At 40.4% G+C, this 25,540-nt stretch overlaps 3 protein-coding genes across 15 annotated transcripts in view; all 3 read left to right on the forward strand.

The window, feature by feature from the left end:
* Window positions 1-8,928, forward strand: part of By (focal adhesion protein tensin) — a 172,147-nt gene extending 163,219 nt beyond the window's left edge. For 10 of the 13 annotated variants that reach the window (XM_071779724.1, XM_071779725.1, XM_071779731.1 and 7 more), the window contains 8 exons: window positions 1,005-1,619; window positions 1,934-2,268; window positions 2,806-2,895; window positions 3,793-3,901; window positions 4,230-4,413; window positions 4,690-5,055; window positions 5,358-5,640; window positions 6,179-8,928. In XM_071779724.1, the coding sequence (XP_071635825.1) occupies window positions 1,005-1,619; window positions 1,934-2,268; window positions 2,806-2,895; window positions 3,793-3,901; window positions 4,230-4,413; window positions 4,690-5,055; window positions 5,358-5,640; window positions 6,179-6,338 (2,142 nt within the window). In that variant the 3' untranslated portion in view covers window positions 6,339-8,928. The remainder of the gene's footprint in view (window positions 1-1,004; window positions 1,620-1,933; window positions 2,269-2,805; window positions 2,896-3,792; window positions 3,902-4,229; window positions 4,414-4,689; window positions 5,056-5,357; window positions 5,641-6,178) is intronic. The other 3 variants (XM_071779730.1, XM_071779726.1, XM_071779736.1) reach the window with 3 other exon arrangements.
* Window positions 8,929-10,032: 1,104 nt separating this feature from the next.
* Window positions 10,033-16,160, forward strand: LOC139813164 (carboxypeptidase A2). The gene is made up of 9 exons (XM_071778514.1): window positions 10,033-10,653; window positions 11,949-12,359; window positions 12,442-12,541; window positions 13,100-13,205; window positions 13,448-13,609; window positions 13,877-14,090; window positions 14,430-14,660; window positions 14,805-14,989; window positions 15,172-16,160. The coding sequence occupies exons 1-9, from the start codon at window positions 10,370-10,372 to the stop codon at window positions 15,345-15,347; spliced, it is 1,869 nt and encodes a 622-aa protein (XP_071634615.1). The 5' UTR covers window positions 10,033-10,369; the 3' UTR covers window positions 15,348-16,160.
* A 264-nt stretch (window positions 16,161-16,424) lies between these two features.
* Window positions 16,425-19,082, forward strand: LOC139813165 (trypsin-1). The gene is made up of 4 exons (XM_071778515.1): window positions 16,425-16,533; window positions 16,981-17,275; window positions 18,165-18,465; window positions 18,830-19,082. Exons 1-4 carry the CDS (start codon window positions 16,491-16,493, stop codon window positions 18,989-18,991), a joined length of 801 nt encoding a protein of 266 aa, XP_071634616.1. The 5' UTR covers window positions 16,425-16,490; the 3' UTR covers window positions 18,992-19,082.
* Window positions 19,083-25,540: the final 6,458 nt, after the last annotated feature.

Here is a 25,540-nt window from a genome sequence, read left to right on the forward strand (position 1 = left end):
AGCAGTATTTTGCGATCAGTTTTCAGTAAATTTAATATTTCTTGGATATTAAAAAATTCACGGTTGTTACAAAAACTAATTGATAAGTTGAATTGGCCGACGAGTAAGGATAATATTGGGCGAAATAAATAGTTATTCGTATGGAGTTCGGAACGGTGGTACGGCCGACCACGCTTTACGCCAATAAGACGGCAGCACGAACGCTACAATTTAGGCTCCATAGATAACAAGCTAGGGAAACTCCTCCAACAACGCTATACCTTATAGAAATACCGTATAGCTAGACCCTAAATGGCTAGAAACGACCCCTCTAAAACGTAGACCGTAAGGCGATTACCTATCCGAGATAGAAATCCCCCTTGATCCTTTTTCGTGCTATACTTTCGATGCATTTACGAGAAAAGGAACCGGAATAAAGGATCCGATGCATTACTAACTTAACTGTTTAAGTACTGTATAATTTGTTTTTAAGTTTTAATACATTTTAATAGCGAACATTTATTTTTGCTTAACGTAATATTCATTATATTATAAATATTCGATAAATATTAAAAGGTTTTGCTTCTATTATTAATACATCATTATCATAAAAATAATACATCATTATGTACATCACAAGGATTTACAAAAAAAAAGTGAACTGCATAATAACATATTTGTCACGAATTACGAATTTAATTATTTATTATATTAATTTCGTTTTCTCGTTATGTATGCTTTCGCCATTTTAATTAAAAGTATTTAATATACGAGACAGCGTAGCATTATCGAAAGAATCATTCTCTTTATCGTTATCGCTCAACGTGAACAATTTCCAGCTGACGCGGCAGCTGCATTACGACTACGCCGCGTTAACGCGCGCGCCATTAATTAGCCCGCGCAATTAATTAACAACGATTTGGGCTTAAAGCCTCGCTAGCGCGGGTAATCGAGGGCATAGCACCGAAAGGATTAAACGCTCTTAGTTCGCCGGCATGTAGCATAGCGCTTGGCTTGCATTCCAGAGCCCTCCGACATCCCCCCGCTCAGCCTTAGCGGCCGCGCCACCCTTAGGGTTCGCGGCGAGCCAGCAATTGAGTTCCAGCAACGCCGAAAGACCGCAGCAACAACAACAACATCAGCAACATCAGCAACAACCGCCGCGACCGGAGTCGCGGAGCGACAGTTTCGCACGCGCGGACGCATTGCTGCGCGAGCATCGCCATCATCAGTTGCAACCTGGTGTCATCAATAGCGTCGGCAACGACCACGCCGAGCGGAAGCAGACGATCTCGATTCAGGAATACGTGACACCTAGTCGAAACGCGCGGCCCGAGTCGAGGAATCGCGTCGCTTATCAGAGCGTCGGAAGTTACAGTTCGGCCAGCAGCAACGACCAGACGGACGGCGGTTTATTAGCGGTGGTCGATCAGCCTGACCCTCTCGTGAGCCTCATTCAGTCTCTAGCCGAGATCTCGCCGATTCGCGCATCCCCGAGCATGACAAAACCCGAGAACGAGCATCATTCCGGCGGCAGCAACGCGATAGCAGCCGCTGCGATATCTGCCAGTGTGCCTAGCAACAATGTCACTAATTGCTCCCCTAACCAGTCACCAAAAGCATGGCAGAATTGCACCCAGGTTTGTCACTCCTTCACGCAAAACCCCGTGCGTCCACGCGCGTAGTAATCATTTCATAACATGCACTTGCCTCAGTTTTCTATATGCGTGTTGCTGATGCGTTAGTCGCTAATTAAAAATTCCAACATTAGTACTCGGTATTCCAAGCTTATCCAGCACGCCTCGCTTGACTGGTAGCGCGTAGACTGATGTAGAAATTGGCGAATGTGCGCGCCCACTAATCGGACTCTCGTCACTTCGTTACGCCCCGTCTCTCCACCGAGTGTCCTCTCTCCGGATGTGTAATTATAATAATCGTCTCAAATTTTACATAGCTGCACAATGACTCGGCGTCATCGTGGACCGAGAGAAGCGTCAGTCCTGGAAGCGCGGTGGTCAGCGCCTCGCGACCGCAGACACCGGCGTTTCCGGTTCACCCACGGACGCCGTACGTCAATAACGCATCGCCGACGGTGACGTTCGCCAGCGATCGCACCTACGTGACGTCCAACAACAGCTACAATGTCAGCAACAACAACAACAACGAGGCTGGCGGAAACAATAACAATAATATCGGGAACTACGGCGCCGAACGAACGATATATATCGAAGAACGAAGGGAAGCCTCGAAGGAGACGGGGCTTCCACCCAAGAGTCCGACAACACAGCGGTAAGTTTTACTCCCCGCTTCAATACAATATTTCCATTTTGAACACATAATAAAATTGGACGTTGAAAATGTTTCAGGATTTTTATGCGGCACTGAAACATTTTATTCTAATAGCCTACATGTGTATAAGATCAATATAGACTTATCAGATATTACACTGCGTATCAGATATTACATTACTTTATACGTAAACGTGTAAAAATGACACATTAGACTGAAGCTCTTTTTTTACATGTTTCTTTATGTATTAAATTACGTCATTTAACACGTTAAATCGTATTAAATTAAAAGTTAATCCTGTTGAAATAGAAACTTTCTACTTTGTGACGTTAGATATTAAAATTTTTATCTCGAATTTTGATGGGAACATCACAGACCTAGAATACTGTTCATTGGCGGTACTGGACATTTTATAAATTTTATAAAAATATTTTATACCAAGCCACGCGTAATGTGACGTAAAAGATTTCCCTTGAACACGATGAGCGATCGCAAAATGACGGTGATGATGACGAAGAATGATATTCGTGATTCTAGACGCTTGAGTTTCCCGGCAAGCGGGCCGCTTAAACAAACGCATAACAAACGATGGCCGCTCACTAACCAATCGGCGTCGTTCGACTATAGGTAATATATACACGAAGAATCGCGCGAGCGAGTGATCGTAATTGAATATGCAATTAACGGCTTTAGAATTAATCACAGCGATGGAGAGCGTCGCGCGTCCATATGTGCACCATGAATGTTTTGTGTCATGTTACTAATCGCGCGCGTCGATACGCCCGGAATGCAATCCTACATCATATCATAGATAATAAATCACTTATATCACACGATATTACGTAAATTGAAATCACTTCCACGTTGGACTTTTTTTTTCTTTATGTCTTTTAATCCGAATAACATTGGTTTTATGTAATTTCACGATCACGATCTTTTTACTTGCATTTTTGGTGTTTATTGTTGTTACGAGTTATAAACGTTTATTACGGATTGTTCAAAAGCTATTATTTAATTCGTGTCCACGCAGTTGTAATAAGAAAAGTTTAGCATACATGATGGTATCATAAATCGCGGCCATGTATGCCGGCCATATGTGTGTTGTACCTTCGAACTAACAAGAAACTCGCGCTTACTTGCATCGTGTGTCATAGAAACTTCTCACAGAGCAAGTATATATGTTATATCGTCGAAATAAACTTTGTTTTTGAAGAACCAAAGTAACATTTCCATCATCCTCACTGAGAATTCCTCGGGGAAAAAAAAAATTCTTTTCTATCCATCCTTCTCTTCCCGCTTCTCGCTAGAGACGTTCGTCCCGTTTAACTTATTGTTAACTTTATTGTTAGAGGCACTTCTTTCGCCTCCAAAATTCTCTTCCACGATGTGTATCACCCTTTTCCGGTATTTTCCTCGCGATGTGTAGCACTGTGCACGAGTCAACCGACACACATCTACCTGCACGGAAATGTCGGGGTACATTTTCGCGGAATATCTCCTAACGTTCGATTGCTTCTTTTACAGTAAGGACCGACCTGTTTCTCCTGTAAGCGAATCGACGATGTCGCAGCCGCAGGCTGTTTCGCGCAGTCCTGGTACACCGACCCACGTAGAATTCGCCCAAAGCCCCAAGGTAAGCATCACAATATTACCTTACGTTCATATTATCATTGTTATTTCAATCCCATCACGATAACAGAATAACGGAAATGTATTTAATATAAGCTTTAATTATATTAAAATTTTATTTAAACTTTTAATTTAAAACAATATGATTTTTAAAGATTGGAGATTTTTCCGTTGAGAAACAATTTGGAAATGGATATTTACGATTGAAATAGAATATCTATTAGAAATTATATATGCTGGTAGCTTTTCATGTTGATATATTATCTTGGTATATGGATATAGGGAAATATAGTTTCGTAACAGAACAATAATTCTTGTTTTGGATTTTACAGAGCGCTACATCATACACATCGATCAACAGTGGTGGTCAGTCGTCGCCGCAAGTTCAATATTATAGCTCGAGACGCTCCAGCGTTCACTCCAACACCGAGCCCCAGGAGGTAGCTGACGCTAATGTAAAATTCGTACGCGACACCAGCAGAATCTGGTACAAACCGAATATATCGCGGGAGCAAGGTAATTTTTAAATCTGAAATCACTTTTATCTATTTTTTATCGAATGAATTTTTTATTTACCGTAATAAATGGAAATTATCGTAATAGCTGGAAAAAGAAATATTACTTTAAATGTATAAGTATATAAATACGATCGAATGTAATATAAGCAATAATTCTTTAATTATTCAACTTTATTCATAAATGTTTTATTTAATCTCTTGTACAATGCTTGAAAAAATTACGATCGAATAGCGTGAGAAATATATAAGCTAATATCATGAAACTTTTTTTTAGCAATCTCGATGCTGAAGGATGCGACACCCGGCACATTCGTGGTGCGAGACAGCAACTCGTTCCCGGGTGCTTTCGGTCTGGCATTGAAAGTAGCTACGCCACCTCCTGGTGCGCCTAGTAGCCCACGAGATCCTTCGAGCGAGCTTGTCAGGCACTTCTTGATCGAGCCAACATCGCGCGGCGTCAGACTAAAGGGATGCGCGAACGAACCTGTCTTCAGCTCACTTTCGGCACTGGTTTACCAGCACAGTTTGATGGCTATGGCGTTACCTTGTCAGCTGCTGCTACCCGAGCCGGAAGCAGCCGCCAGAGCTCTAGACTCACCTGGTACCAATAGCACTCAGCAGCTTCTCGCTCAAGGAGCAGGTAATTAATTTATCACATTTTCGCGTTAATTGACACAAAAGACACGATAAAAAGAGAATTTCAAGAATATCTTACGGTTAAATAAGATCTGAAATTAAGGTCTGAAATTCTTAAATATTATATTTGATCTATTTAAAGTAGGTTAGATTAACTATGCAACAAGAAGAATCTTGAATTTAATTATTACTAAATTTACATATTTTAGATATTTTAAATTTTTAGTAATTTTATTTATGAGCATCTTTCGATTTACTGAAAAGAGGAAAATGGTTTTCTAAGTATTTTAAATTTGTTTTTTACAGCTTGTAACGTTTTGTATCTCTTTACAATTGACACGGAGTCTTTGACTGGGCCACAGGCCATCAAGAAAGCTATCACCAATCTATTCGAGCAAAAACCTTTGCCGATCGCCACAATTGTTCACTTCAAAGTCTCCACGCAGGGCATTACTTTGACTGACAATGCAAGAAAGCTATTTTTCCGTCGACATTATCCCACAAATAACATAAGTTATTGCGGATTGGACACTGAAGAACGCACATGGGAATTCACCAGCGAAGATACTGGAAGACCACTTAGCGCTCAGTATGTTTTCAAATTTAAGTAAAATTCTTTTGAATTAAGAAATAAAATTATACTAAAATAAATAAATTATACTAACAAAATTATTTAAATTTTTTCTGATTTGGATTATAATATATAATAATTGAAAAATTTTATTTTATTATATTTTTACTGTTAAATATTAAAGGATAAAATTTAAATCAATATCTTTGAGTCAAATAACAATTTGTTATTTTTACCATGTGTATCAAAATTTATTATTTGAACACAAAACAGTATTATTTTAACTTTATTTGACTTTAGTTTAGTTAAATTAACGACTTATTGAGTAGGAGCAGTGGCGGTCTATAAGAATGATTAAAAATTATTCAAATTGAGTATAATTTGACATTATGAATTTGACAGTGTATTTTATAATTTTATAAATATATGTAAAATAGAAAATTATAATTCTAAATCTTTCAAAAATTGCGATAAATTATTTTAAGCATTGAAGAAATTCGATGATTTTATTATTTACCTTGAATTAAATTAATTTGTTTATCACTTCTCTTTTCAGTCGTTGCTTCGGCTTCGTGGCAAGGAAACCCGCTCATAAATCGGACAATCAGTGCCACGTGTTCGCCGAATTGGAACCAGAGCAACCTGCAACGGCAATCGTAAATTTCGTGAATAAAGTCATGATGGGAAGCTCCATCGCCAAGGCCAACATTGTTTAAGAATTGCTACTCGCTCGCCAAAATCGCCAAGATTAACGGGCACAAACATCATTGCGAATTCGTTAACGGTTTCGCCGTTTACGGTTGATACCGATCACATATCTTTAGCGCAAAAAAATGCAAAGTCCAATTAAGGGAAAAGCGACTGAGAAGTTGGGGATAACGGGACGAATGATCGATATAATCGATTAATGAAATTGTTATTCCGCTGACACGCGAGGAGGATCTTTCTAAAGGATTCGCTGAAAATGGCTGCACGAATTAATCATTATCATTAACCGACTACTCGTAATAAGTCTTCGTGCATTTCGTAGCGTTGAATCAGTAGAACATTCATGTTACAAAACAGTAGGGACGATACAATTATCGATAACGCCGGGAAGAAGTCGAGAATCGCTCTCTTTGGAAGAGAACGAGGAGAACGAGAGGCGATACGTGAATCGATTCCATCCTCGCGTCAATATGCAGTCAAGATAAGAAAGTTGTTGTTATGATTATCGTTACCGTTGTGATTTAACGTAGCGAATAGTAAAGATATAATGGATGGTCAAGAAGGGTAAGGTGGTCAAAATGACTGCATTGGAAAAATTTGGTATTTTGTAATAAAGTAATTTTATTTTATTTAAAAAAATTATAAAAGTATGACTATTCTGCGTTCTTATTAATAACAAGAATAATTACAATTCAGCACATACTATTTACAATTTAGCAATTATTGAAGTATTTTTCAAATCTCCAAATGTGTTTCGATGAAATATATTTAAATAATGTCGCTCTCTTCTCTCTCTTCGTGTGATTTAACACTTTTTGCAAGTTTTTTTTGCGGAATTTTAAAGTTTATGATTTCGCCACCTTCCCCCACTTATGATACGATCGATCAGCCGCACGCAAACTTACCGATAGCTCGTAGTCATAGTTGAACAGAATCAACCGTGCTCTTCGCGTGATCTACGAAGGGCATCGAACATTCGAAACGAGCGTATCTCGCGCGACACTGAGTGCGCTTTCGATTTCGGAAAGCATCTATACATTGCGCACGTATAAATATGCATACATTTACATATGCATAACATTGTTACACATACCACATACACGTAACTATCACACGAATGATAACAAAACCTGTGCTCGCGCTTTGATAACAGTATTAACTACATGATTTAATCTTCAAGAAACACTTTTTAATTCCGTTTTATTAAAAAAAATGTTATATTACAGAATTAAGAGTAAAATAAAAAAATTTATAGAAATTGCATAATTATAAAATAATCGGAATCTATCATTACATTTTAATTTTTTATTTGAGAACTTTCGTTTTTAAAGAAACATCCATATAATATTTAAATAACGAATAGGCCGTTAAATATTGCGCGAGCACATATAAATTCATATATTATCATGTTATACTTGAGACTCTCGAGTAATGTTTGACAGAGAATGTTACGTCGTTTGCAGAGTATATATTATACATATACACACGTACACGCACATAATAAAATTCCCGTGTCATGCTCCCTCGATGTATGAAAGAATGATGTTATAAATAACTGTAAATACACCACGAGACAATGTCGCCTTAAAAGAAGGAGACACCTTGTGAGAAACCGTCGCGAGATGAATGACAGTCCGCGACTTATGGAAGAAGCAATGCTTCAGGATCAGCTCGAAAGTCACGCAGGTTGGGATGAATAATGCTACTTGAGGAGTATGCACGTAACGAGGCAGTATCGCGCGTATTCTTTCGGTAAACCCATAGAATTCTTGCCATTTCGGGCTCGTGTGCCGTCGAGAGCGCTCACTCTCGCAGAGTACGTCTCGACGGGCACGACGATGAGCAGTCAATTATTACGATCGAATCGATTATATTGTAATTACGACAATATGACGACGCGAGGGAACCGCCGCCGGTGTGTGCAGCAGCTGGGCTTTCTCTCGACGTCGTCGACTTCTTCGTCTACTTTCGCGGTCCCTTCTACTTTTGTCTTCCGAACGAAGGTCGGTTGAAGCTCTGGCGTTTCCTCTCTGCGAATTCCTCCACGATCGAGAGAGGGAGGATCCGTAGTTACGCAATGTGCTAGTCAAAATTCGTACTGTATATTCGATGATCAAGAAATAGGTTTACAGTGACCTTGGAAACCCTTTTCGGGTATTATATGCCCTTCGATGGCGGCAAGCGCGAGGTATATCACTTCGCGCTAAGACTAGATGTAAAGTGAGTGTATTGTGTTTTTGTCCTGTGAATGATGGGCTCGAAACGACAACCTCGAAAACACGTAGAGACGATTGGGTGCCGCTGAAAGGATTAAGGGCCCGCTTGAGAGAACCGACCGTGTCTTTTTTTGCGTTCTTTCTTCTCTTCATCGTCCGTCTGCTCTTTCTTCTCCGTCTAGATTTCCTTTCGTACGCGCCCGAACCCGACTAACAGCGTAACATTAATTTAACATTCAGTCATTATAATAATTATTATTAATATTATTATACTTGTTTACGTTCTATTATACTCTGTGTACGTTTGCCCAATAATTGTACTATTGCGTGCCGCATGGGTACGCGCGTATAGTTGTAACAACAATAAATCATATTCACAGCGTGTTTTGATTTTAATATCTACCCTGATGTTTTAAGCCGCTCTTACAGATGCACAGAAAAAAAAGAACTGTCAAATCAAAACTTATATATTCAAATTAACACGTCATTGTTTCGTATATACGCAACAATCTATAAATTCTTATAAAAATTTTAACTTTTTTCTTCTTTATTGAACTATATAAATGACTTCACTCAACAAGTTATTTCAAGATTTCTACGTTGAAACTAAAGATATTTATAAATCAAGAATGTTGTTTTTTTCTGTGTACATATACAATTTACGTCAACTTTAATTATAAAGTAATAAGGAGTTATCAACTTATCACGTTGCACTTTAGGAAAAGTTTAATCTCGATTTTTATCACACAATTAAAAGTTATGAGTTTTATTAATCTTATCGTTTTGTAATAAATTCTATTATTTTCTTTTAACGACTTATCTAGTGAATCATTATGAAGTAATTCACAATAATTCATTATTTGTATATATTTCTTATCAATTATCGAGGTGTGAAAAACAGAAGAACTCCATATATTATATAGAAAGAAGTTAACTTTCTAATAATAATAATATAATGTGCGTAATACTTTTCACACGTGCTCAGATGTTTAAACTTTAAACAGGTTGTTTTAACTAGAGTAATTGCATAAAGCCATTACGTATATAAAGTAGTGGATTTAATACATATAGTTACGGTTGTTTGAACACTGATATCGTGAAAACGTGTTTTGCTAACGGCAAACTTACTGACCTACTACTCATCTCGCCATACCAAACAAATTCACCGGAATACGCATAGTTTGAAAGTTTTTCCTTATATTGTTCTATTATTTTGTTAATTGTTAATAAAAAGATTTAAAAAATTTTCTTTCTCTACATTAAATGCAAAAAAACCAAAATTAAATGATACGGTCTATACAAACTTTGAAAATAAAGTAATAAAAATTATTTTTTAGAAAATAAAAAAGATTGACATTAATTTTAAATAGATTAATTTGAATTTGTAGCTTACATTATATACAAATCACTGTTATTTTATCAAATGTCTATTAAATTTGAAGTCTTTTCCTTTCAAAAGACCAATAATTAATACCAAAATAATGACACATAATACACGTTGAACATCAATTGAATGTCAGTTAATTACTATATACTTTTTCACTGCTACCGCAAACCGCAACGTTATCAGAATCTATACGTTATATTGAATGATCAATCAAGCCGAATCAATGGAAATCACCGTAAGTCGACGTTCATAGATGTAATCGACCTCTCAAACGCTTGACGCGCTTCGAATATCCCATCCATTAACCCCGAGGCCTCCGATCCGCTGCATGATTGAAGAACGAACGTCATCCACAGCGACCACAGCGCAGAAATGAAATCCCGTAATCCAAGCCCGTGAGGCAGAACAGTGAAACCGTCGTGTTTCACATGCCCGTATGAACCAGCAACGTAGCAACTGGTTCCGGGTGCGGAGTGCCGGTTTGCCAGTCAACGAGGAACCTTCGAGACGATCGAGCATCATCCTGGCGCGATCGAAGCACACCATGTGTGCCGGCGTCGAGTCGATCTTGTGCGTGATCCTCGGGGTTTCGGGAATCCTCATGTCGCATTTGGCGAACAGCAATCCGTATCGCGGTAATTACACGGTGACACGTCCACAATATGACCGCTCGGAGAACAAGATATTCAAGGAAGATAAAGTTCTGGATGAGGAAAGTGGGTTGGTGTCGTTAATGAATGATCAAGAATTTGAATAAAGTTGTTAATTGAGTTAGTTTTTATAATATTTTAAGAAAAGATTTTCAAAGACTAAGTTTCAGTCTACAATAGATGTTTTAAGCCTTAAGCCCTAAGAAATTGACCAATCACAGTCAATTATTCTCCTCAAATTCAACTGTGATTGAACAATTTCTTAAGGCTTAGGGCTTAAAACACCTATTTGTAGACCGGGATGACTAACTAGACAGAGATTATTAGAAAAGTCAAACAGTTAAATAAATCGATATACTATGTTGTTCTTAAGTGATAAGTGTATTTTAATATGATTTTTGAGAGGTAATTAACAGGAATCCTGAATAAAAAAAGTTTAAGTTGATATTTATTTAAAAGTTCTCTTTCTGTCTCTCTCTAAAACACTTAAACCTTTTAAAGAGAGAAAGAGAAGGAGAGAATTAAAGTTTATATTAATGTTTATTGAATTCTACAAAAGATTGCAATAAATATTGCAAATTGAAATTAATTATAAGTTCTTACGTAAGAAAATATGTGATTATTGTCATTTTCCATATTTAATTCAATTATTGCAACTTCTATTCATTAATTCTTATATATTGCTATTGCTAAGTAACACTTAAATATGTTAATTAAGATGCGCCTTTTCATTTTCATTCACTACATACGTTTTATCCATTCTAAATTTTTTCTACAGAATTTTTTTCTTATATAGAGCGTTTTTCTAAGAGAGTTTTCCTAAGTCCCGATCTACAATAGATATTTTAAGCCTTAAAGCCTTAAGAAATTGTTCAATCACAGTTGTATTTGAGGAGAATAATTGACTGTGATTGGTTAATTTCTTAGGGTAGATGGGGACTAACAGAAAGTAGATCATAAGTATGTTAATTATGAAGAAATGTTTTGCTGAAGTAATTAATGGTGAAACTACAATGCGTTTTTTACGCGATCACGCGAATGCGAATGGCGCTCTTGGCAGTCAGAAAACACGTGGCACGAACGTCAAGACGCCGTTAAGCATTTTTGTAAATCTTCATAAATTCAAAGTATTCTTATAATATTTGGAATTTATTATAACATTCATAATAAACACAATAATTATTTTTAAATTATAAAACTTAAAAACTTTTTAAACTTTACATTTACAAAGATTTACAAAGTGATATTATATGTTTTTTTCGTAATTTAAACAATGCCTCGAAATATTTTAACATAATTAATATAAAAAACATTAAAGAATACTTTTTACAGCATAAAAAGTTAGAAGTAATAATCGACATATAGTTTGCAGAATGCCCATAACGATCGAGAAATGCACCTGTGTTTGAATTCCAAAGGCAGAGAAGAAGAAAGACTCGTATTCGCTGAAGCAAATAATCAGCTTCAAAACACGCCCAGAGAGTTGTCTGGGAGTGATGATGATGATGATGATGCTGATGATTACAGAGGTTTTTCTCTATTTGGCCTCGTTGAATCCATGCTGTCCGTCGTAGCGAGCGGGCTCAGCACAGTCGTGAACAGTATCGTCGGTACCGAGAAGAAGGATTCACGGTCACGTACCAGCAGAATAAATTATAGAAATTATCATTTAATCAGGGCGTTTCCTAACACGGAAAGTCAAGCTGCGGATCTGCGCGACTTAAGAGACGCCGAACCGGAAGACATTAAATTTTGGTCTTTTCCAAATCCTAACAGGTTTGTATTCATTTCTATTGTAATGATTAATTATTTAATATATGTAATATATTTAATTTCTGTGCTACATTTCTTCTTACAGAACGGCCGACATGATCGTGGCGCCGGATCTCGTAAACGATGTTAAGGAGTATTTGAGGGATAAGAAGATTGACTTCAAAGTATTAATCTCTGACATCCAGGTAAAAATAAAGATATATTTTATAACCTTGATATACATTAATATTAAATCGTACTGAACTTTAAAAAGTGCATGAAATTTAAAAAAAAAGTTAATTTCTGTGTTAATAAGAGTATTATATATAGATAACTAATATTATTAATAATTGAAAATACTCACTTGACATTTTAACATGGTTGAATAATTTGTACATAACTGGTATCTCATTATCTGCAAGAAACATTAGAGGAAAATTTCAGTGACAGCTGATGTCCATATCTCACACTGACACGCTTTACTTATGGTCTTTTCAATATTTCTTATGGCACAGAGATACAAAAGTAACATGACAGTAGCGAATAAATCATCATTTATTACATTAAAATGATGGATCAAAGGTTTTCGTTACTGCATATATTAATCGTTATTTATGCGTCCTATTGACTGATATAGTCACTAATATATTAGAAATGGAAAGAGAAATCTCGCTGATTGTCTGCATGATTAATTGACGCAATTAAAACGCGACTCCGAATTGAGTGTAGTTGGTAAAAGTCAACTTTCTTTCTTTGATTGACAGAAAACGATCTCTTATCAAAATCCGAAGATGTCCAAAGAACAGCGCGAGGACTTGGTCACCACTCAAGGCCACACGATGACATGGAAACGTTATCACCGATACGCAGGTAAAATCGCATGTTGCAAGATATTTTTTACGTCGTATACTAAATTGATTTAATCTATACGTGTTTAAAAAATATTAATTTAAAATATAATTTAATATTTAATATTTTATTTTATTAATTTAATGTAGATATATGAATAATTTTATTGTATCAACTATTTTTTATTTAACATATGCACATAAATAAAAAAATTTAATAAATAAATTTAATTAAATATAATAAATTGACCTTTTCTTCCGCAGATATTGTACGCTATTTAGAATACTTAGCCTTCAGGTATCCTAAATTGGTAGAGTTAATAACTATTGGACATAGCTACGAGGGCCAACCGATAAAGATGGCGAAGGTTTCGGCAGGATTAAACAAAGAAGGCGAAAGAAAACCCGCTATTTGGATCGATGCCGGTGAGTCAGTTTTGTAAAATAATTATTCCTTTGATACAAACAAACAAAAAAGTTTAAGTCGAAAATAGATTAAAAAATAATTGTGAATAAAAAATAAATTTCATCATTAACGTCATATATAACGTAAAAACTTTTATTATGAATTAATTATGAAAAATTATGGTCAGCCGATTCTCACCGGCGATGTGTCGAACCCGTATTCCCACGTTTTGCACACACCTCGTCCCGTTAGATCATCTTTTCGGTAAACCGTCATCGTCTTCGCAGGCATGCATGGACGAGAATGGATTGGTACCGCGGTGGCGACCTACATATTGAGTCAACTGGTGGAAAAGAACTCGAGCTACACGAAATTGTTGGGTAATTCGGACTGGATGATTCTGCCGGTTGTGAATCCCGACGGTTACGAGTATAGCCATGTCGGCGACCGCTTTTGGCGGAAAACCAGAAGCAATCACGTGGAAAGCCAAAACGACAGTAGGTGAGGAGAGAAGTCTGAAGATAAGTCTGCCACTTGAACGCCACTTCAATTGTCTCCAGAGTCTTAATTAATCGATTAACGACAGTAATATTTACTCATTATACGTATGATCTCATTATACGTATTTGTCGAGAGCGATATATATTAAGAAAAGTGTTAGAGATTAGATTGCAAACGATAAGATTTCTTTTTTATTTTAAGATAAGGAGATTAAAACTGTCTGGATTAAAAAACATTTTTTTATAATGCTTATTATATAATCAATATTCATACAACAAAAATAATTTTGAGAGCTTCGCGTGTTGTTAAACTGAAACGGTGCGTGATCTTCTTTTCTAGATACACGCCTTCCAATTTATTACAGTTCGTAACACACTATGCCAGATGGTTATGGACTACATGCGAAGGAGTCGATCCGAATCGAAATTTTGCATACCACTGGGGCGAAGAGAAAGAAGGAGGTGCCAGTTCAGATCCCTGCCAGGAAACATATTCCGGGCCTTACGCCTTTTCCGAACCCGAAACGAAGGCCATGGCGGATTACATTATGGCGAACAAGCAACATATTCGGTACGCTTTAAATGTCAAATTAATGCTTAATGAATTTAATTTTATCGTTCGAACGTATTTTATTTTAACTTTTTAATTTTATTAATTAAGATTTTAATTTTTAAGCATTTTGTAATACTATAAATACTAAACTTACGTTTTCAGAATGTACTTGACTCTGCATTCTTATTCGCAAATGTGGCTGGTACCGTGGAGTTACACACGTTCGAAACCGCCGGATTTCTCCGATTTGATGAGTGTAGCGAAAAAGGCAATTAACGCGATCACGAAAGTTCACGGCACTAATTATCAACTTGGACCGTCAGCAGAACTGATGTATCCGACTTCTGGTACGAATTTAATTATGTTACTTAATTCACTTTTAATATACACTTTAAATTGGCTTATATGAAAGATTTAATGCGCTGATTTACGGCTATTACGAAAATCCGATATCAAGATAATTAAGTTGATAGCGAGATTCGACTTCGCAATATGTCACGTCAAGGAGAAAGAACTTTTCTGTTTGCAGGAGCGTCCGACGACTGGGCTAAAGGCGTTGCTTCGATAAAGTATGCGTACACGGTGGAACTACGTGATCGCGGAACGTACGGATTCCTATTACCGGCTAATCAAATAGTTCCGACTGCGCGCGAGATCTGGGCAGGGATCCGGGCGATCGCACGCTTAGTTACCTGCAACACGTGAAATCCACGTTTCGCGCACTTCTGATGCGCACTTAAGCGTCTGAACGTTCTTTCTTCGATCCAGATAATGGAAACTGGATCAATGCCCTTTGTGAATCACAGAAATGTGGGATTTTACGCACACGTCATTTTTGCGCAATTTTGGACATCGATGGACAGGGTACATAGGGCATTCGTACTGAGAAATCAACACTCGTATTGTTATCGAAGAGTTACAAGAGATGAGAGATAAATTTACATGGAATTGGATGCATTATATCATTGTTTTCTGTTATGATATCATTGATTGTCGAGTTACAATGAAATGAGATGTTGTAATAGCTGATTTTAAGTTTCCCATTAAGTCTCCTTTACATCTTTGTATTGTATTTTTGTATATTCTTTAGAAAAGTCACTATGTGTAATTAAATTAAATAAAAGATTATATTTTAAGAACTGTTTTGACCAAACAGTTTTGACTAAATTGTGTGTAAGATTTGCAGCTATCTTAGATTTATTTATTTTTGTACATTTTTCTTTGTAAATTATGTGAAGTATGTTTTCGTGGTATACAGAATTATATTTAGTGAAAAGGAAAAGTGTAATATATAACATAATGAATGTATTTATTTTATTGATACCGAGTTCTTTTGTACAAATAATAATACATTAAGTCGAGCGGCGCTTTTGCTATATTGCTTAGCTTGCTTTATACGTCATTAAGTCATATTTTAATTTAAATATATTATAAAATACATACAAAAAATAAAAGTGTTCTTACCATGATATAAAGATGGAAATAAATTTCTACATACAATAAATAAAAGCGTTTCTATTATAATATAAAAATGCGTATACATTTTTAATATGAAATAACTACATAATAAAATCGAGACTAACGTTAATTCACTTTAGTAATATGGGATTATAAAAATTAATTATTCAGAAGATGTCTTTTCTTTAAGGGACAAATTAATGATAAAGAAAGTGTGTGGTCAGTGCATGCTTATCTACGTGTGCAAAAAGAAATTGCGTTATCAAGGTTAATCTAAAAGACACGCATACCTTATCGCGAGATAGTGTGAGTTATTTCACAGTATATAAGCCGTAAGATCTTGTTCAGATTCATCTTGTGCTTAGGTTCTATTGAGCTAACATACCGACAATGTTGATTCGGAGCCTTTTAGCTATTGTTTTGGTATTCCAGGGTAAGTACACACACATTTATTTTTTGTACTTTATATAAAATATCAATATACAATACATACATCATATACTTAGGATTTTTTTTTAGAATTTTTTTAATAGAAATAAAATTTGTATATTTTATATTTTTGAATATAATATGACAGCCAATATGCAGAGTGCAAATTTTTTTTAGAATTATATCAAATATATATATATTAGCCATTTCTGAAAAAACATTTAATAAATAAAAAGACATTTAATAAAAAGTTTCCTAATAATTATACAAATATATAGAATAGTGCGCTTTTAAACGAAAAATTTATTTTTAAAATAATGTTATATATTCTAAAAAAATAAAAATAATGCTAAACACATTATAAAATTAAAATATTTAGTAAACGTTACAAAAGTTTCACTGTGATTCTAAAAGAACTACGCATTAAAAGCTTTTTTTAATCTTTTTATAGCGTGTCTGGCCGTCCCATTCGGCCTGAAACCCAGGATTACCGATGGAGAGGATGCCACACCGGGTGAATTCCCTTATCAAGTCTCTGTTCGATGGGGTCTTCCACCCTTAATTCCTTTTAGTCATTCATGTGGTGGTTCCATTATAAACGAGAATTTCGTCTTAACTGCTGGACACTGTGTATTGAAACTTGGTAAGCTTAAAGTCTTCGCTGGCAAGCATTATCTTACGGAAGTCGAATCTACTCAACAAGAAGTTGACGTCGCCAAGGCCTACGTCCACGAAAACTATCCAGGGTATGTCCATTATTTTTATTTGCAGTTGAAAATAAATATTTTAGAAATTAAAACTATAATTAACTATAATTAATTATAGTTCCCTTTCAACACGTTCATTGCTTCTAAATTTTTTTAGTTTCACTACATAAATTAAATTTTTAAATGTATATAAATAATTTGTCAGCAATATAGACATTTAGATGTCTATAATTATAGATATTTATATGTCTTTATCACTATATTATTTAAATCAAGCAACTTTTTGTAGACGCGGAGAACTGCGTTATCCGCATTGAACGTGTTAATGTACTTTTATTTAAATTATTTTGTTAAATGTTATATAAATTTGCAGTTAAATAACAAAACAAGATTAGTATTTTTGACATTTATTTTGACAAAAGATAGTTTAAAAAACTATAATACAAAGATTTAATTAATATCATCTCATAATAATTGTACGTGACTCCGAAAATTATAAAAATATGTGATATATAACGGAGTTACAAAATTGTTTAACATGATTTAAACGTACTTATTAATGAAAATATTGTAATACGAAGACATTATTTTCTATGTATATTATTTAAAATGTTATTGATTTATTTATGCTACAAAATATCACGAATATAGATTATATCTGAAATATTATAAGTTGTTTGGAAACAATTTTGAAAGATGATAGATATATATAAATTTAATTTTTTTCCAAGATTTTAAATATATACTCACGGACTTATCACATGCAATCATTAGTTCACAATCTACAATCTATATCATGTTACAATATCATCATTGTTTTTGATAAGCCTTTCACAATCGGAATTCACATTTTCCCAACTGATAACATACCTAACGCGTCTGGAATGTGATTACGATATTTTGGATTGACTCGTACTGCTTTTTTCAGAGGTGTTGCTCCATATGACATTGCTGTTCTGAAACTGAAAACTCCTCTCGTTCTCAACGAGAGAGTATCCGCTGTTAACTTACCGAAAGAAAATGAGGTACGAACTGGAAATGCTGTGCTTTCTGGATGGGGCTCCATCTCCAAGAGATTGCTTCCAAAACTCCCCAAGGTTCTCCAAAAAGTGACTGTTCCTTTATTGGACAGTGAATCTTGTCAGGCTAAATTCCCACCAAATGACACACCAAAAGTCACAGATACCATGATCTGCACTGATGCTATTGGGGAAATATCAGCATGTTCCGTAAGTCCAATTTTAACTTTCTACGTCTTCTTACAATCAGAGTAACAATTGCCAAAATTATAATTGCGTAATTATAAAGAGAATATTATATATTTATTAATTTTACATTATTAATATGCCAGTATTATCTATTCCACAAAATGGCATTGTCTTTTTGTTTTAATCTCCATCTAGAAATATATTCCATCTAGAATATTGTAAAGTTATATTATAATATTTAATACACATATATTATATATATAATCTGTATATTATATTTTTAAATTTGTTATTAGTGTTGCAGCAACAAAGAAAATTAGATAATTAAATGCAAAACATATTTTTTTTGCACAATATCTTTACTAATTAAATATCTTTCTTATAGGGTGACTCTGGCGGTCCATTGGTTCAATTAGAAAATAACACTCCCACTCAAGTCGGTATCGTTTCATGGGGAGTCTACCCGTGCGGTGTCAATCGCATGCCTTCGGTCTATACCCGTGTAGCTTCCTACATCACTTGGATTAAGTCGAAAACGTCGCTTTAATTAATATTAATTAATATTAATAATATTATTAATTCAGCCAAGTTTTTTGACAAGAAAAATTTATGTATTTTAATAAAATATTTTTATTTTTTGTACTGTTACCTCTGTAATTCTTTGGGACGCGATTAAATCTTTTAAAATACATATATAAACTTTGTATTTAAATACCTTGTATTCCCTTGTTGGGTTTAAATATTTTAATAAAATATTTGTATTTTGTACTGTTACCTCTGTGTAATTCTTCATGATTCAATTTTTTATTCTAATCGAAGAAAAGCAGTAGTAATATTATACCTCGAAAAAACCTAAGTAACAAGTGGTAGACGTAATCTTTGTATCTCGAAAAATACACTGAGAAAAAAAATTGTTAATCCCAAGAAATATTTAGTTCGATACGTTCAACTAAACATTTTAATTAGTTAACTAAATATTAGTTGTTTCAACAATTTATTTCGTTTTTTTAATCAAGAATTAATTAATTCAACTAATGTTTAGTTAACTAACTAAAATGGTTAGTTGAACGTATCGGACTAAATATTTCTTGGGATTGACAAATTTTTTTTCTCAGTGTATGTTCTCTGTAATTGGCGCTGTAATTTAAAAAGAGATATCATTTCTTTTTTGTAATTGTAATATAATAGATCACTTGAAGCGCGACTCATTTTTTGATAAGGTAACGTAATTTTGTGATGTGTATCACTTGAGTAATAATTTTTTGGAAATAAAAATAATACTGCTTAGGTTTTTTCGAGATTTTTGGAGATACAAAGATTACGTCCACCACTTGTTACTTAGGTTTTTTCGAGGTATAATACTACTACTTTGTTTTTTTTTTCGAGGTGAAGATACTACTGTTTAGGTTTTTTCGAGATTTTTGGAGATACAAAGATTACGTCCACCACTTGTTACTTAGGTTTTTTCGAGGTATAATACTACTACTTTGTTTTTTTTTTCGAGGTGAAGATACTACTGTTTAGGTTTTTTCGAGATTTTTCAAGATACAAAGATTTCGTCTACCACTTGTTACTTAGATTTTTTTAAGGTATAATACTACCACTGTTTTTTTTTTCGAGGTAACAACATATACACTACTATGCGTGTACTTGGCGCCTTTCTTTACCTTTTTTTTAAAAAAGGTAATTTTGTACTGTTAATTTTACGACGTTGTTGCAAAATAGTCGAAATGTTTCTTGACCTTTCTCGCTTAATAGAAATGTAATTGCTAAAAGGAATTAAAAATTTTTTTCTTCCTTTTTTTTTTTTTTTTTTTTAACGTGGTGGAAATCTTCGAAAGACTCCCCCGCCCTGGTGTAGGGAGGGGGAGTGTCGGATTCTACGCGCACGCGTACCACCGTTACGAGGGGCGCTTCAGAGGACCGAAATCCCCTGAGCCTCCCTCAGCGTGGCATCGCGCGCCCATAGCCTACCGACTAAAACCACCACGAGCGACCCTGATCTAACTTTCTAAGGGTGGTGGGTGTCGATCCGCAGACACACGCACAGCGCGACTCTACGCCCTATAATCCACCCGTAATCTCGCAGGGTTGGGTGGGTGTCGATCCGCAGACACACGCACCGCGCGACTCTACGCCCTATAATCCACCCGTAATCTCGCAGGGTTGGGTGGGTGTCGATCCGCAGACACACGCACAGCGCGACTCTACGCCCTATAATCCACCCGTAATCTCGCAGGGTTGGGTGGGTGTCGATCCGCAGACACACGCACCGCGCGACTCTACGCCCTATAATCCACCCGTAATCTCGCAGGGTTGGGTGGGTGTCGATCCGCAGACACACGCACCGCGCGACTCTACGCCCTAATCCACCCGTAATCTCGCAGGGTTGGGTGGGTGTCGATCCGCAGACACACGCACCGCGCGACTCTACGCCCTATAATCCACCCGTAATCTCGCAGGGTTGGGTGGGTGTCGATCCGCAGACACACGCACCGCGCCGAATCTACGCCCTATAATCCACCCGTAATCTCGCAGGGTTGGGTGGGTGTCGATCCGCAGACACACGCACCGCGCGAATCTACGCCCTATAATCCACCCGTAATCTCGCAGGGTTGGGTGGATGTCGATCCGCAGACACACGCACCCCGCGCGACGCGACGACCTAATCGCTTAAACACTCTCAGGGTGGTGGATGTCGATCCGCAGACACACGCACCCCGCGCGACGCGACGACCTAATCGCCTAAACACTCTCAGGGTGGTGGATGTCGATCCGCAGACACACGCACCCCGCGCGACGCGACGACCTAATCGCCTAAACTCTCTCAGGGTGGTGGATGTCGATCCGCAGACACACGCACCCCGCGCGACGCGACGACCTAATCGCCTAAACACTCTCAGGGTGGTGGATGTCGATCCGCAGACACACTCACCCCGCGCGACGCGACGACCTAATCGCCTAAACACTCTCAGGGTGGTGGATGTCGATCCGCAGACACACTCACCCCGCGCGACGCGACGACCTAATCGCCTAAACACTCTCAGGGTGGTGGATGTCGATCCGCAGACACACGCACCCCGCGCGACGCGACGACCTAATCGCCTAAACACTCTCAGGGTGGTGGATGTCGATCCGCAGACACACGCACCCCGCGCGACGACCTAACCGCCTAAACACTCTCAGGGTGGTGGATGTCGATCCGCAGACACACTCACCCCGCGCGACGCGACGCCCTAATCGCCTAAACACTCTCAGGGTGGTGGATGTCGATCCGCAGACACACTCACCCCGCGCGACGCGACGACCTAATCGCCTAAACACTCTCAGGGTGGTGGATGTCGATCCGCAGACACACGCACCCCGCGCGACGCGACGACCTAATCGCCTAAACACTCTCAGGGTGGTGGATGTCGATCCGCAGACACACCCCCCGCGCGCCCCGCGACGACCTAATCGCCTAAACACTCTCAGGGTGGTGGATGTCGATCCGCAGACACACGCACCCCGCGCGACGCGACGACCTAATCGCCTAAACACTCTCAGGGTGGTGGATGTCGATCCGCAGACACACTCACCCCGCGCGACGCGACGACCTAATCGCCTAAACACTCTCAGGGTGGTGGATGTCGATCCGCAGACACACGCACCCCGCGCGACGCGACGACCTAATCGCCTAAACACTCTCAGGGTGGTGGATGTCGATCCGCAGACACACGCACCCCCGCGACGCGACGACCTAATCGCCTAAACACTCTCAGGGTGGTGGATGTCGATCCGCAGACACACTCACCCCGCGCGACGCGACGACCTAATCGCCTAAACACTCTCAGGGTGGTGGATGTCGATCCGCAGACACACGCACCCCGCGCGACGCGACGACCTAATCGCCTAAACACTCTCAGGGTGGTGGATGTCGATCCGCAGACACACGCACCCCCGCGCGCGACGACCTAATCGCCTAAACACTCTCAGGGTGGTGGATGTCGATCCGCAGACACAACCCCGCGCGACGCGACGACCTAATCGCCTAAACACTCTCAGGGTGGTGGATGTCGATCCGCAGACACACTCACCCCGCGCGACGCGACGACCTAATCGCCTAAACACTCTCAGGGTGGTGGATGTCGATCCGCAGACACACGCACCCCCCGCGACGCGACGACCTAATCGCCTAAACACTCTCAGGGTGGTGGATGTCGATCCGCAGACACACGCACCCCGCGCGACGCGACGACCTAATCGCCTAAACACTCTCAGGGTGGTGGATGTCGATCCGCAGACACACTCACCCCGCGCGACGCGACGACCTAATCGCCTAAACACTCTCAGGGTGGTGGATGTCGATCCGCAGACACACGCACCCCGCGCGACGCGACGACCTAATCGCCTAAACACTCTCAGGGTGGTGGATGTCGATCCGCAGACACACGCACCCCGCGCGCGACGACCTAACCGCCTAAACACTCTCAGGGTGGTGGATGTCGATCCGCAGACACACTCACCCCGCGCGACGCGACGACCTAATCGCCTAAACACTCTCAGGGTGGTGGATGTCGATCCGCAGACACACGCACCCCGCGCGACGCGACGACCTAATCGCCTAAACACTCTCAGGGTGGTGGATGTCGATCCGCAGACACACGCACCCCGCGCGACGCGACGACCTAATCGCCTAAACACTCTCAGGGTGGTGGATGTCGATCCGCAGACACACTCACCCCGCGCGACGCGACGACCTAATCGCCTAAACACTCTCAGGGTGGTGGATGTCGATCCGCAGACACACGCACCCCGCGCGACGCGACGACCTAATCGCCTAAACACTCTCAGGGTGGTGGATGTCGATCCGCAGACACACGCACCCCGCGCGACGCGACGACCTAATCGCCTAAACACTCTCAGGGTGGTGGATGTCGATCCGCAGACACACTCACCCCGCGCGACGCGACGACCTAATCGCCTAAACACTCTCAGGGTGGTGGATGTCGATCCGCAGACACACGCACCCCGCGCGACGCGACGACCTAATCGCCTAAACACTCTCAGGGTGGTGGATGTCGATCCGCAGACACACTCACCCCGCGCGACGCGACGACCTAATCGCCTAAACACTCTCAGGGTGGTGGATGTCGATCCGCAGACACACGCACCCCGCGCGACGCGACGACCTAATCGCCTAAACACTCTCAGGGTGGTGGATGTCGATCCGCAGACACACGCACCCCGCGCGACGACCTAATCGCCTAAACACTCTCAGGGTGGTGGATGTCGATCCGCAGACACACTCACCCCGCGCGACGCGACGACCTAATCGCCTAAACACTCTCAGGGTGGTGGATGTCGATCCGCAGACACACGCACCCCGCGCGACGCGACGACCTAATCGCCTAAACACTCTCAGGGTGGTGGATGTCGATCCGCAGACACACGCACCCCGCGCGACGCGACGACCTAATCGCCTAAACACTCTCAGGGGGGTGGATGTCGATCCGCAGACACACGCACCCCGCGCGACGCGACGACCTAATCGCCTAAACACTCTCAGGGTGGTGGATGTCGATCCGCAGACACACTCACCCCGCGCGACGCGACGACCTAATCGCCTAAACACTCTCAGGGTGGTGGATGTCGATCCGCAGACACACTCACCCCGCGCGACGCGACGACCTAATCGCCTAAACACTCTCAGGGTGGTGGATGTCGATCCGCAGACACACGCACCCCGCGCGACGCGACGACCTAATCGCCTAAACACTCTCAGGGTGGTGGATGTCGATCCGCAGACACACGCACCCCGCGCGACGACCTAACCGCCTAAACACTCTCAGGGTGGTGGATGTCGATCCGCAGACACACTCACCCCGCGCGACGCGACGACCTAATCGCCTAAACACTCTCAGGGTGGTGGATGTCGATCCGCAGACACACGCACCCCGCGCGACGCGACGACCTAATCGCCTAAACACTCTCAGGGTGGTGGATGTCGATCCGCAGACACACGCACCCCGCGCGACGCGACGACCTAATCGCCTAAACACTCTCAGGGTGGTGGATGTCGATCCGCAGACACACGCACCCCCGCGCGCGACGACCTAATCGCCTAAACACTCTCAGGGTGGTGGATGTCGATCCGCAGACACACTCACCCCGCGCGACGCGACGACCTAATCGCCTAAACACTCTCAGGGTGGTGGATGTCGATCCGCAGACACACGCACCCCGCGCGACGCGACGACCTAATCGCCTAAACACTCTCAGGGTGGTGGATGTCGATCCGCAGACACACGCACCCCGCGCGACGCGACGACCTAATCGCCTAAACACTCTCAGGGTGGTGGATGTCGATCCGCAGACACACGCACCCCGCGCGACGCGACGACCTAATCGCCTAAACACTCTCAGGGTGGTGGATGTCGATCCGCAGACACACGCACCCCGCGCGACGCGACGACCTAATCGCCTAAACACTCTCAGGGTGGTGGATGTCGATCCGCAGACACACGCACCCCGCGCGACGCGACGACCTAATCGCCTAAACACTCTCAGGGTGGTGGATGTCGATCCGCAGACACACGCACCCCGCGCGACGCGACGACCTAATCGCCTAAACACTCTCAGGGTGGTGGATGTCGATCCGCAGACACACGCACCCCGCGCGACGCGACGACCTAATCGCCTAAACACTCTCAGGGTGGTGGATGTCGATCCGCAGACACACACCTCACCCCGCGCGACGCGACGACCTAATCGCCTAAACACTCTCAGGGTGGTGGATGTCGATCCGCAGACACACTCACCCCGCGCGACGCGACGACCTAATCGCCTAAACACTCTCAGGGTGGTGGATGTCGATCCGCAGACACACGCACCCCGCGCGACGCGACGACCTAATCGCCTAAACACTCTCATACCTCCTAAACACTCTCAGGGTGGTGGATGTCGATCCGCAGACACACGCACCCCGCGCGACGCGACGACCTAATCGCCTAAACACTCTCAGGGTGGTGGATGTCGATCCGCAGACACACGCACCCCGCGCGACGCGACGACCTAATCGCCTAAACACTCTCAGGTTGGTGGATGTCGATCCGCA

The sequence above is a fragment of the Temnothorax longispinosus genome, chromosome 5 (assembly GCF_030848805.1).
Source record: "Temnothorax longispinosus isolate EJ_2023e chromosome 5, Tlon_JGU_v1, whole genome shotgun sequence".
Classification (NCBI taxonomy): Eukaryota; Metazoa; Arthropoda; class Insecta; order Hymenoptera; family Formicidae; genus Temnothorax; species Temnothorax longispinosus.

Bases quoted from the DNA above. Each gene is read 5' to 3' on its own strand.
- LOC139813164 (XM_071778514.1), top strand. From the start codon at position 10,370: ATGAACCAGCAACGTAGCAACTGGTTCCGGGTGCGGAGTGCCGGTTTG. The intron at 12,360-12,441 runs GTTTGTATTCAT...TTCTTCTTACAG, and splicing joins TCTTTTCCAAATCCTAACAG to AACGGCCGACATGATCGTGG. The intron at 14,091-14,429 runs GTGAGGAGAGAA...CTTCTTTTCTAG, and splicing joins GAAAGCCAAAACGACAGTAG to ATACACGCCTTCCAATTTAT.
- LOC139813165 (XM_071778515.1), top strand. From the start codon at position 16,491: ATGTTGATTCGGAGCCTTTTAGCTATTGTTTTGGTATTCCAGG. The intron at 16,534-16,980 runs GTAAGTACACAC...ATCTTTTTATAG, and splicing joins TATTGTTTTGGTATTCCAGG to CGTGTCTGGCCGTCCCATTC. The intron at 17,276-18,164 runs GTATGTCCATTA...TGCTTTTTTCAG, and splicing joins GTCCACGAAAACTATCCAGG to AGGTGTTGCTCCATATGACA.